We start from the raw sequence: 13,197 nt of genomic DNA, 5'->3' as shown, positions 1-13,197 counted from the left end.
GCTAATAACATAAGTAAATCTTTAGTGGCCGTAATTGTTCACACCTTAAAATATCTTCCGTAATTATATCCACTAGTATTCTCACCTTTTATACTGAAATTACAAGTCGATGATGAGTAGTAAATAATTTATTCGTTGATTCTCTTTTAACGTATATTCATACAAACTGTTTTGCAATCAAACATGTTAATTATGTATCTATAAACAACTACCTAGCAACCAATTATACAATAATGTATATTTCTTACATATATTAAAAACATTCTTCTTTTGTTATTTTTAAATTAACATTATATCAGGTATAGTGCTTATGTAGAAGCACTTTCTGCCCAAAAATACAGGTAATTATCAATCGATACAAAGTATCTCGTTGTAATATCGACAAGGTTTCCCGCCTCATGAAGAACGTACAGTATGTGCGTCGAAACGAACATCCACTAACCGTATTGGCAACGTCGTTGAAAGTTAATTCGTCGGTCGACATGAGAGCAGCGCTCAACATCAAACGTCACTTTGGTTCTCGCGCACGATAGTAAGAAAAGGTGTAAGTTTGCTAGAATATTCTCATTTACAATAATCTGTGGTATAACTAAAAAATACGGTCCTAAATTGCGATGAGTTCGAGATTTTATTTGTTGCGTTTCGACCATATTGCACAGTGTATCATAGAATATAGTAACACAACTTAAAAAAAAATAAAAAAATAAAAAAAATACATTGTTGAAGAATACGTAATAATTAACTGAATTAGTAGCAATAGTCTGTATTAAGAGTATATAACTTCTTCCATGTTACATTACTAATATATGGGTGTAGGCTATCTATCTTCTACATTAAACTTATTACAATGCACTTATATTTACATCACAATGATTTATGCGTTTGTCTGAAACAGTTTGCTAGAACATGATTAGTAATCATCCGATCAGCACAAGTGGTAGCAGTGGCATACTCAGAAGTTCGTTAAGGGGGATTCAAGCTCCCAAGTTCATATAATTTCAGGTGTTTGTGTGTTTGTATACAGGGTAGGCGGATTTACAAATATTTCTTTCTCCTAAAATATTGAATATTCAACCTTACTTTTTTCTACACACACAGTTTACCGTATGCAATTACCTCTCCTTAAGCTACAACTTAATGCGAGCATTTTCTTACACTTTCGTAAACGAATGTATATTTTCTGCGACCTTCCTCAAGAACTCAGCAGAAACAACACTTATGACTTCACGGATCTTAGTCTCAAGTTCACCAGGAGTTCGAGGTTTGCTACGATACGCTTCTTTCTTAGCCCACACTCATAAAAAGAAATCACAGAGAGTGAGGTCTGGACTTCGTGCTGGCCATTCTGCGAGATCTCGGTGGTCTATCCAGCATCTTGGGAAGTGCTCATCAAGCCATTTTCTAACATTCAGGGAGTAATGCGGGGGAGTATAAATAACAGTTCATGTGCTTCGTTCCATTTAGAAATTGTAGGCCATGTAAAATTATTTAACGTTTCCAGATAACGGTCAGCGTTCATAATGTCTCACAACAGAGTCCAATAATGCGAGAAATTAATCCACACCGTAATGTTGCTTTCGGCCTGCTTTGGATTGTTTCAACTCTCTCTCTTTCTTTGGGAGCAATAGGTCTGTCTGATCAATGACTATTGTGACGATTAAGACCAGTAATTTTTGTGGCATTTTTTAAATATAGTTTTTGCATCAAGAATAGCATGTCTCCATGTTCAGACCTCCCCCAACGTTGCATCTGAATTACAGGCTGCCATACCTCATATCTTATTGCAATTTTGGCTCTCCTCAACGTTCAATCTACTTGCATCTTTACGATTACGATTACAAAAATACTTCAGGAGATAGTGTAAGCAATGGCATGTTTGAGACAATATGTACCGTATATCGTACATATGTGCATAATTTTAGTAGGAATAAAGAATTAAAAACAGATAACTACTTACCGCTCACCCTGTATATTTTAATAAGGTAAATGTTTATTTTTGCGTTATATTTTAAGGGGAGGGTTAACTTCAAATCCCCCCTTGCGTACGCCACTAATTGGTGGACTATACGTGGGCTAATTGTCGGCATGGTTGGGAATTAAGTATTGCAAAAATTAAAATTAATAATATGTTGGTCAATCAACAATTTACCCTAATTTACTTAAGTTTCTACCTCGCACTTCTAAACACAATTTTCTTTCGTAAGAGTCACATTGAACTTTCTTTGCTCTTATATGAGACTTCTTTGTAAAATTATAGATGGATTTTTTCTTTTCTTCCAGACATTTGCCAACAGACTGTATGGATATTTTGCTTGGACAATACCAGTATTTGTTGCACTTTCAACATTTGGAGCTGTGAATGGAGTCTTGTTAACTTCATCTAGGTTTGTATTGTCGTAACATTGCGTTATTTTGTGCATTTCAGTAGTCTATCATTGGAACATAGTAAAAACAGACACTTGATGCTATATTTATTTACTTGAAAAGTCAGGTCACCTCAACCTTCAAATATTGGTACTTTGAGCGGGTAGTTTTAATACATATTTTGATTAGATCTGTAAATAGCAATAGGTCATGGTTCGTTTCCTGTAATATCCATTCATTCATTTATTGCATCCTTAGTTCAAAACACGATATCGAATTTGTCAAAATACATTCATAATTACATATTACTGTAGCCAAAAAAACTCACTAGCAGCTATAAGAACAACTTTTCATAAGTTTTTTTCTATATTAATCTTCATTTATTTATTATTACAACAGATAAATAAAATACAATTTATTACCCTTACATTAGAGTAACCAAATTTAGAAAATCAAACAACGGGACATTCGGGATACTGGCATAATTTGCCACTCCATCTGACTATGATCCATGTCATTACTCATGGCAGTGAGGAAGAAGTTCGTAGCTTTTTCAAAATAACCATTTTTTTTATTTATTTATTTAATCTTGTTCCGATGTAAATTTTTATCTATTTTAACATAATCAATTTTCACTAAAATTCATATTTTTTAAAATTTAAATTTCTTGTAGAAGGATTGTTTCTGAAAACACTGTTGTAGTTTACATAAGAAGTTACTAGTATAGTAATAACTACAAGCCAAAATGGAGACATTTTGCGTCCCATTTGCGTTTTTCTCGGGACACCGGAAGACTTCTAGAAAAAAGGGAAAAAAAAGGGGGGGGGGGGAAACGCGGGACATCTGGTCACCCTGCCGTGTAATACATATATATATAATTGTTCGTATGTCGAACAATATAAAAAGAATTCTTCTGCCGTTATTAATATTGTGGACATCCTATTTTAATATAAAATGTTCCGTATAACTGTAATATGATATTAACTTTACAACGGTAAAATATCAAGATCTTAAAACAAGTATCCAGGAAAATATTTTATTTTTTATATAATATACTATTATGTATTTGCGTAGTTAAAGTACATATCTACTATTATTACCTGTATTTTACATTGCGGACGGTAGATTACGTAGTACAAATGTTTAGCTATCACTAGATCTAGTTTTTTTTCCCTAATGGTAGTAAAAAGTCTATTTTTTTTCGAGCGTTAATTCTAAGAATGAGTATTGTCGTAACTAACATTACTTTACATTTTGTTTTATTTAAGTATAAACTAGGACTGAATTAAATGTTTCTGCTTTGACAAAAATCTGTATAAAAATGGAATAAAATGAATTATAAAGTTTAATTAGAGAAGTGTACATAATTTCCAGCATTTTGTAAAACTAAAAGTACCGTAGTTAAAATAATTTGATTTTGCCAGAATTGCTATTCATGTTCATTCTATAAATTTTGTTTCCTAAGTCACTCAGTAAGTTTTACTTCCAAACTTAGTAAGCGGTAACATAAACTATACGAATCGAACTCGCACTAGCTTGTTAAAATGGCATCTGCCCTAGAAACAGCATTCTGTACTTTTGAACTTAGCAAAGCAGGATCGTTTCCCTTATATGATGGCATTTTGTATCACATTGATTATCACGAAGTCAGAGGTCACAGTCCTGTGGATATATCTAGGCTAGAATGGTATATCATAGGAATCATTCCTTCACTAGAAGTGTGTCACATTGGGAACCTAGATTGGGACCAAGAAATAAACTATCGTATTAAATTGCGGTATCGAAATTAGCAAATGTTGGTATAAAATACGTGTCAAAGGCTGTCTTCATAAATTTGTAACAAGCAGTTATTAACATCTCAAAGAAAAAGGAAAAATTATGTTATATCCTCTTGCTTTTGTAACAAGCATGTACATAGAAGGAAAAATCTTTCGCTCAATATGCGAAAATTGGTTGTTTCAGAACTTATTGAAGTGAACTTAAATGAATGAACAGTTGTAATCTTTGAGACTTTAATTGTATATCAAATCTTTACATATGCTTATATGCTGTCAAATGAGCTCATAAATATCTTTAATTATTTTTATGGTTATTCTACGTATGTTCTACATATGGCTATTCTCCCATGCGTGTTACATTTGTCTTAAATCACTTATTCCTTGGGCCAATTTCTTAAAACTACTAGTCTTTGTTTATTTACTTTTTGTTTTACAAATCGTAAAATATCATGAGGTAGAAATATTAGAATAATAGCATAAGTCATTTCTAAATTCTAATGCTGATGTCTCTAATTTATCGTGATTTTATGGCATATGCAATTTTAAAATATTTGATTTTGAAAAGCGTTACAATAGTATTATAAGACAAGTAGTTCTGAAAAATAGGGCTCTTATTGTTAACCAAAGTCGAAATTTATGTATATCTGTGTGAAATTAGCTATTTTGTAAATATTAGTAATAAAATATAATATGTAACTTTTTAAACATATTTTCTTGTAGATTGTTTTATGCCGGTGCTTGTGAAGGTCAAATGCCAGAACTTCTAACTATGATTCATATATATCGAATGACTCCAACGCCAGCAGTACTGGTCATGGTTCGTATGCTACATACATTTTCCTAATAGTAGAAACTTGTAAAATTGTATGCTATATAATAATTATTATCAAAAACCATAGTCATCATTTAAGATTTTTTTTTTTAAGATTTCTGCATAATTTCGTGTGTTTTTTCTTTCTTGCTTGCTTTTTTGAAAGCTTAAAAACTTAGTGTACATTACGGCTACATTAAAGCAACGAAATTGTAACAATAAGGCTCAGGAGTGATGGTCACAATCCCTGGAAACAATTTGAATAGTGTGTGTGACGCTTTGATATCAGTAGAGATACCGAACTATACCTTATATGAATCAAGATCATGCTTTCAAGTGTGGTTTATGTATGCTGACCACTGCTCAGTCTCTCTGTCGTTGCTTACTAGTGACACACATGATCGTGTTGAGTCTCCAGTGACAGAGCACGATTCAAGTGATATGTCCAAATACAAGTGAACATTGACTGCGACCAAAGAAGCAAGACTGATCTTCGTTTCTTGTTAAAATCTGGGAAACTCATGCCCCAATTGTGAACGCTTTCGTATAAACTGTAAATGATATACGATTCTTAAATGGTTCTTGCCGATCATTGGTCAGTTCTGTAATTTAATGACCCAGATCTTTATGGAACCTCGTTAAATATTTTAAGCAAAAAATTCAAAAAACTATCTGGACAAAGTAAGTCTAGGGCTTTAAAACGGTTTATAATTGACGTATAATACATTATAAGATTTTTCTTCCACGGATAAATTTCTGTTAGAAAGAAAACGCCACTTAAATAAAAATAAAATACCAAACTTATATGCTTGATTTATCTGATTAAGGTAATAATATGTTGCCGAAACTGTAACACAATATATATATATATATATATATATATATATATATATATATATATATATATATATATATCATATTAGTTTAACGTCCCACAATCATGCATCAAAGCTAAGGGAGACTATGATGATGAGGTGCATGTCACTGGTGGAATGACGAAAGGTGAGAACGAGAAAACACAGGGAAAACCCTCGCACACAGTGTTTACAAAAAAAAAAGCTACTTGGCGTAAGCTGATATCGATCTAGGGTCTCCATGCGCCAAAGGTGAACATCTACCACTGAGCCACCGCGGCCTTAATAATAAGTGTTTGCTTTGGTCAGATTTTGTTTTTGTTTAAGTTCTACGTAATTCCAAGGCTAGAATGAGCAGTATATAAAACGTTACTAAATTGAGAAGCAACTCAGATTGTAAATTTTGTGAATTGGCGTTAACTATATGTTTAACGCAGATATCTTCAGAACATTGTCAATATTTTGATGTTTGTTTGGCACTTAGTTACGCACATAGAATCTATATAATATGTATCAGTATATTTTTGACGAATTTTGAACTTTTAATTACTAAAAAGTTAGTTTCCAGGTTTCACTCTTTGAAAAAGGGCTAAATAGATACATTTTACAAATGAAAAATAAAAGTATAAGCATCAGATATAGATAATTTCACTATCTGTTTAAAACTGTCGTTCTTCAGAAAATATTTATTTCCTTAGTATCTTTACGATGAATGGATTAATTTCAGTACTTATTTTGTGTGGAAGATACATACTAAGCCAGGAGAAAAGTATGGTGTATTAGTCATCTTTTCAAAAACTGTTTAAAAATAAACAAATAAATTTGCAGCAGCATAATTGTATGATCTCATTTAAATAAAAACAATTGTATTCTTTGCTTTTGAAAAGTCTTGTGTCTTAACCTGTAATGACAGAAATCAATTTAACAAGAGTTGAAAAAGAAGAAACTTGTCCAGATTTTCTAATTTCACTTGGAGCTCTTTTGCGAATAATGCTGTGCAGCATTTTTGAATCGCTTACGAAAACACAACAAATTGCTCTCATTTCATAGAATGAATGTAAGCATTTATTCAAAAACATTAGTTATTTGTTGTGCATATTCATACCTCGGACGATTTTATTATTTATTTAACCAGGTAGATAGGTAGATATTGTAATATACTGTTGACGAAGCTAACACTGAATGAGGTGACTATAAAACAGCCACGTCGTTATATTAGGAAATGTTCTTGGAATGTTTAGAATGTCAGGTAGAGAGCCAATAACATTGGATAAGCCGAGAGGATAAGAGGATAAAGTTAGTTCTTAGAGACGTAAGCAATAATAAATCTGATGGGATTGCATTGGTAGGCGATAGCTTTCATTGACGAACTTTCGTTCTTTTAATGATTTCGTTGATTTGTGGTGCCTTCTTTGATATTATAAACATTTCATTTAAATTCAAGTGCTCCTTCCCAGAAATTGTTAGGGACTTCTCGGGCACCTTGTTTTTATTGTGAAATGATGGAGTGACTTGAGCAATGGTATTACCTGAAAATTTTGCTAAAAATATTAGTTTGTTACATTCCGTTGTGAGAGAGGATTTTGCCTAACGAAATGTGGAAGAAAATTATGCTGAAGTTAAATCTGATAGGCTTTTTTGACCAAACACAACGCTCCTCTAGTTACTCAAGGTTACTATTCTTCCTCTATGACTCTTCGTGACTTATGGTTGTTATCAAGCTGAATATACCGGGAAAATCATGAATTTGGGTTAGACTATAACTTTCCCTAAATGTTCTTCCAGAATTCCGGCAATGGGAGGACCACTGGGAAAAGTGCAATCTGTCTCAGGGGGAATTGGCGTTTTCGACTTGCATCTGAGTAATTGTATTTTTCCGGCCATAAGTCTCATTGAATTGACCACGTATCAATACTCGTATTTTAAATTTGTTTGATATGTAAAACTATGCAAAAAGTTGTACATAACCCGTTATTTCAGCATTTTAAACTAATAAGAATTTTGTTTGTGGTATGCATCTGTTAAGTTGTTAGTTTCTTTTTTTTTCTTTCCAGAGCTTAATATCATTGTTATACCTTACGGTGTCAGACATAGGAGCTCTTATTAATTATGTCGGATTTGCCACGTGGGTAAGTAAATTTAGTTTTTTCTCTCCCGTTGTTTTGGAGATTTGGCATTATTTCAGTGTATAACGTATCTTTTAGTTAAGAAAATTACAAAATCATTTCAGAGAGACTTCATTTTGAGAATTTTTATACTGTATCTGTTATTGTAAGCATTAGGAAATATTAGTTTTCTTTTTTTCTTTACATATTTCAAAATAACGAAAGGAAATGTTAAATTTGGATTTCATAGCGGTCGTGTAGTTGCAAAAACTACAAAACAAAAGCGTCAATGTATTTGAGATATTGCTTATTATTGCATTACTTAGCATTATCAATTATGACGTAATCCATCAATCAGCCTCATATTATTCTTCACAGTTTTGGGAATGTTCGAAAATAAATTAAATTTACGGCTTATGATTCAATAATAATAAAATTTATTTTGAATGATTCAGCAACATGTAACAAAAACTAAATTCACCGTAACTCAACAAATCATTTAATTATTGCGTACTCTTAATATTAGTAAGATTATGAGAACATTGTGCTTGAAACTTTAGAATTATTAGCAATAGACCAAATTACCTGAATTGTAACATGAAATTTATCTTCTTCTATATCGTATTGGTATTGATATAGTATCCCCGTCTAAATAGTGTGCTTAATGATTAATTCTGTAATAAAAAAATCCAGGCATATTCAAAGAGTACTTTGTCTCAAAGATCGCACATCACGCTGGCTGAAGAAATGGGTACTGTTGTTGAAGAGTGAATTATTAAATTACTTTAACTTACACAAAATAAACAGTACACAGCACCTAGTAATATTCTTTCCATATAAGACATCTTATTTCTTGTAGAGTTGTAAACCCAGATCGTTCAGAGATTTATTTAGATAGAAAAAGTTAGATGAAAATGCAGCGTAATCATTTTTATTTATTTATTTATTTATCTATTTCAGTTGAGCATTGGAGTAGCAGTATTTTGTCTTCCATATTTGAGATGGAAACAGCCTGAAAGAGTGCGTCCAATTAAAGTGAATCTCTTCTTCCCTATCATTTATGTGATAGCAAGCATATGTGTCACAATATTCCCCATGATAGCGAGTCCTATTGAAACAGGTAAGTAAATACTGTTTCTTTTTAATATTATGATTTTTTATATCATATTTGGAAAAATTAATTCAACATATTAAAATTTAAAATTAAGGTAAAGAAAAAAATAATTGATTAAATTGTCAGAATAAAGGAACGGTTAGAATTAAAGTTAACTTTAAAATTAATTAGTTAAATTAATACGACAGTTGCAATGAAAATTGTCTTGAGCTAAAAAAATGTTAATGTAAAATGTAATGGGCAAAATTAAGTGCATGGAAAATTAATCAGTTACTATAAAAGGTTATTGATATCAAACAAAACTGATAATAAATAAAAATAAAATTAAAAGTAATAAAATTGAGAAGATAATGAAAATTATGTATTTTACTTTCGAACCACGAAAGAAGGAGAAAATACGATGATGCTGAAAAAATCGAATCGTGATTTAAACGGATTTACACGTTTCATAGCCCATACATACCGAAAAAGTGATTTTCCGATAGTTGATGTACACTCATGTCCAAAATGATTGTCGCATATCTATAACTGTTTTCCTGTAAGAATATAATTTGATAATTATTTTGCAGGGTACTTTTAATACTGATACTATGTGTATAATCCGCAAATGTATATTTGTGGTAAATTTTACAGGAAAGGAATTATAAATACTACAATTAGAATAAATAAAACAAAATGTTGCTAAATGGACAAGAAAGATTTATTTTCGTTTATTCTTATTTACTGCTCTTTTGAAATGAAATTTGCCACATACATGTCTTTGCCGATTATACATATACTAACATTATAAGAAATACCGGCCAAATTCGTTATCAAATTATATTCCTACAACAACATATTTATAGACATGCGACAATAATTTTGGACATGAGTGTACATTCGCCTAGACACCATAACGTATTGAGATCAACTTTTAAACTTAACGTATCCATTTCTCCAGAAAGGTTTTTGGAATTTTCTTCTTTCTCCTAAAAATAACGTTAGTTTACTTAAGGGTGAAATTCAAAATTTGCTATTTTCTCAAAAACTGCTCTAACGATTTTGATGATATATCATAAATGCGTTTTTCAATACCAAGCCTATACAATAGTCGAATCATTTCTCTGGGAAAAGTCGAGAAGGTGTAGTTGATGCTTAAGTTGAGTTTGAGTTCTTTTCGGATAGTTTTCTCAAAAACAACTCAGGCGATTATGTTCGTATTTCATAAATAAATATTTCATTAATAATGCTATAATGTTGGATAAGTAACTTCCTTGAGAATATCCACCAAGGGTAGTTTACTTTTCGGGTGAGTTAGTTTTTTTTTTTTTTTTTTTTTTTTTTTTTTTATAATTTTACTTTTTGACGGTATTATGAAATAAGACTTGAGCGACTTCGTTATTTTATATACAAATATTTCACTAATAACTCTAAACATATGGCATAAGCCATTTTCTTATGGAAAAGTCTACAAGGGGTAGTTTATTTTTGGAAGAGAGTTTTCTTTGGGCGAAATTTTCCGAAACTCCTTATAATTTTGTTTGTATTTCACAAGAAAATGTTTTATTAATACATGTATCACAACATGATTTAGTTGAAGAAGTTGGAGCTAGAAAGTTTAGTGTAGTAGCCCGTTCCTTTTTATTTAATATAATATTTTGTGTGTTAGTTCTCCGAGGAACAGTGTGCAAAGCATATGCAAAAGACAGGCTGTGGCATAATATTCATTTCACATTGTTTTCGGGGAAAATTAATGAACTTTTTTTTTTAATCGTTGCAAATTGGTTAACGACTATCGTTTAAAAATTAACCCCTGCAAAATTAAATTAAGTTAAAAATTAATAAAATAATTTAGCTTTTAATTCATTCATTAATTTTTAACGCATTTATTGCAAGCCTTTTTGTGTGAATACTATTGTATTTGTCGTTCATTTTTAAAATGACACTTTTCTTCCACGTAAAACATGCTCGTTTTCAACTGAAGTATATAAGTGATGGAACGAGTATTAGAAGTTCATGCATTTTTAAAAACCTAAATATAGTATATCGAATAGTTCATTGGGATGAAGAGTAGAGAGAACACAAAAAGATTAATTAATAGTTTTATTTTATTTATTTATTTATTTATTTATTTATTTATTTTAGAAAGGTGATATTTCACGTTTTTCACTTTATAATTTTTAATTAGAAGTGAACTAAAACTGTTCATAGTCTTCTTTAAGTAAAAGTAATTCTCGTAGTAGAACCTCAAACTGCTATGATAAGTGCCATAGTTTTCTAACTATATCGTTTAAAATTTAATTTTTAAACTCTTTCAGTAGCTTGTAACTGTAAAAACATCTATTTTATGCTTTTGTTTATTATTATTATTATTATTATTATTATTATTATTATTATTATTATTATTATTATTATTATTATTATTATTATTATTATTATTATTATTGTTGTTGTTGTTTTTGTTTTGTTTTTCATACGTAGTATACTTCTTTCGATGTCGCGAACATTACAGCTAGCTCAATATTCGCCACTTTTCAGCACACATATACTGTGTGCAGTGGCAGCCGTCAATTGTGAGGTCAGGTCTTGCAGTAAGAAAACATTGGAAGCAGAAGAGAGAAATTCGACCTACTAACTAACCAACATAACTGTAGCGCAAGCACTAAGTGACATGGGAAAATAACATTTTGTCCGGTTAAAAAGAAACTATAAATTAAACACACTTTATTCACGTTTTCTCTTGAGAAATTTGAGTCATACTCGGGAAATAATATTGCTGTCGTGAGTTGTTCTGTCGGGCTTTAGCTTTGCATATTAGGATTAGGCTTACGAATTAGATTTCTAGGCTTTCGGCATCTGTGGCTATGTTCGCTCGGTATTTGCCTGATAAGGATGTAGAAAACTCAGGAAAATCTCACTCAGGATGACTGGCCTGAAAAAACTTTAACACTTTTTCGACCGAATGTTCCCACTGGAATCGAACCCGGGACCGCTGTCACTAAAGGGAAGAGGGTTAGCGACTACTTTTCGTGGAGCCACAGCTTTACATGTTATAACATCCATACTTCTCTTGCTACTCAATCTCATTCCATGCTGTCATTTTTCCTTTTCTTTGATTCTCTTTCGTAGACTCAATTGTCTCTGTCCTGTTATCATGAATTCGATCTTTTATCGCATTAATGTTCTTTTCAAAGTTTGAAATGGCCTGTTGTGCAGAAAAAAAATCAAATTTCTTTCTCTTAAAAGTGCCTCACAAGTGGCATTATTCCTTGAACGAAACACAGTTGTGCGGATTGATGAAAATTGATGTAAAAGTGCCCCTATTACTTTTGTGTTTTGAAACGGCATGCAGTGATTGTGTAAGTTTCGTTCAACGATTTCCAGTTGTTTTTGTTTGTGATAGGTCATTTTTGGCGCGTACAAGAAAGAAATGTTGTGTTCTCAACGAAGCCATGACTATCGCCGTGTTGAAAGGGTTATTTCGTTGAAGAAAGATACGTAATAAGAGAAGCAAATTAATAGTTCTCGTAATATGGTTGGGGCCGCGGTGGCTCAGTGGTAGAGCGTTCACCTCTGGTGCTTGGGGTCCCGGGTTCGATCCCAGCCCCCGCCAAGTGAACTTTGTGGTGGACAAACTCATTGTGCGTGGGTTTTCTCGGGGTTCTCCCGTTTCCTCCCACTTTCTTCATTCCACCATTTCATTCATTACTCATCATCACCGTCTCCTTTAGCCTAACCGGCATAACCGTGGGACGTAAAACTTAAAGATTTCATTTCATGTTTTTTTCGTAATATGGTTGTAAATACTGGCTTAATAATATTCGGTTTTCAAATGTATGTAAAACAAGCCTTTAGTAGTACAAGATATTTTTTAAAATTTGTTTTCTAGTAAATTACATATTTTTCTTATTTTATGACTCTGGGATCACTTGAAGAAAGTGACATAAATGTGTTATTCTTCAGCATAATCATGTGACCATCACTCCTCCTTTTTAAAAATATGAATACACTAAATGAATTCTTTTCGCTCATTTCAAAGATTTTACCTATTGCGAAATCTTCTAGTTTACTGGAAATCCTGCCGCGTTCCATGAATATTGCAACGACCAAAACTTTCTTGAACAGTAGAAAACAGATTAACAATCGCTGCAATAGTTCGTGCTGCAGAATCTAGTCGTTGTAAGCTCGTTGC

At 31.9% G+C, this 13,197-nt stretch overlaps 1 protein-coding gene across 4 annotated transcripts in view; it reads left to right on the top strand.

Moving 5' to 3' along the window:
* The window catches only part of LOC145666699 (Y+L amino acid transporter 2), a 240,121-nt gene that overhangs the window by 206,325 nt on the left and 20,599 nt on the right, over positions 1-13,197 (top strand). For all 4 annotated transcript variants that reach the window (XR_014127806.1, XR_014127807.1, XM_081734195.1 and 1 more), the window contains exons 6-9: positions 2,281-2,384; positions 4,863-4,959; positions 7,862-7,936; positions 8,873-9,032. Coding sequence is in view for 2 of the 4 variants with exons in the window: in XM_081734195.1 (XP_081590321.1) it covers positions 2,281-2,384; positions 4,863-4,959; positions 7,862-7,936; positions 8,873-9,032 (436 nt within the window). In the remaining 2 variants the exon portion in view is untranslated. The remainder of the gene's footprint in view (positions 1-2,280; positions 2,385-4,862; positions 4,960-7,861; positions 7,937-8,872; positions 9,033-13,197) is intronic.

Source organism: Thermobia domestica, chromosome 12 (assembly GCF_964235325.1).
Source record: "Thermobia domestica chromosome 12, izTheDome1.hap1.1, whole genome shotgun sequence".
NCBI classification, from domain to species: domain Eukaryota; kingdom Metazoa; phylum Arthropoda; class Insecta; order Zygentoma; family Lepismatidae; genus Thermobia; species Thermobia domestica.
The sequence above is the reverse complement of the archived record's forward strand: the minus strand, read 5'-3'. Positions and strand labels throughout refer to the sequence as shown.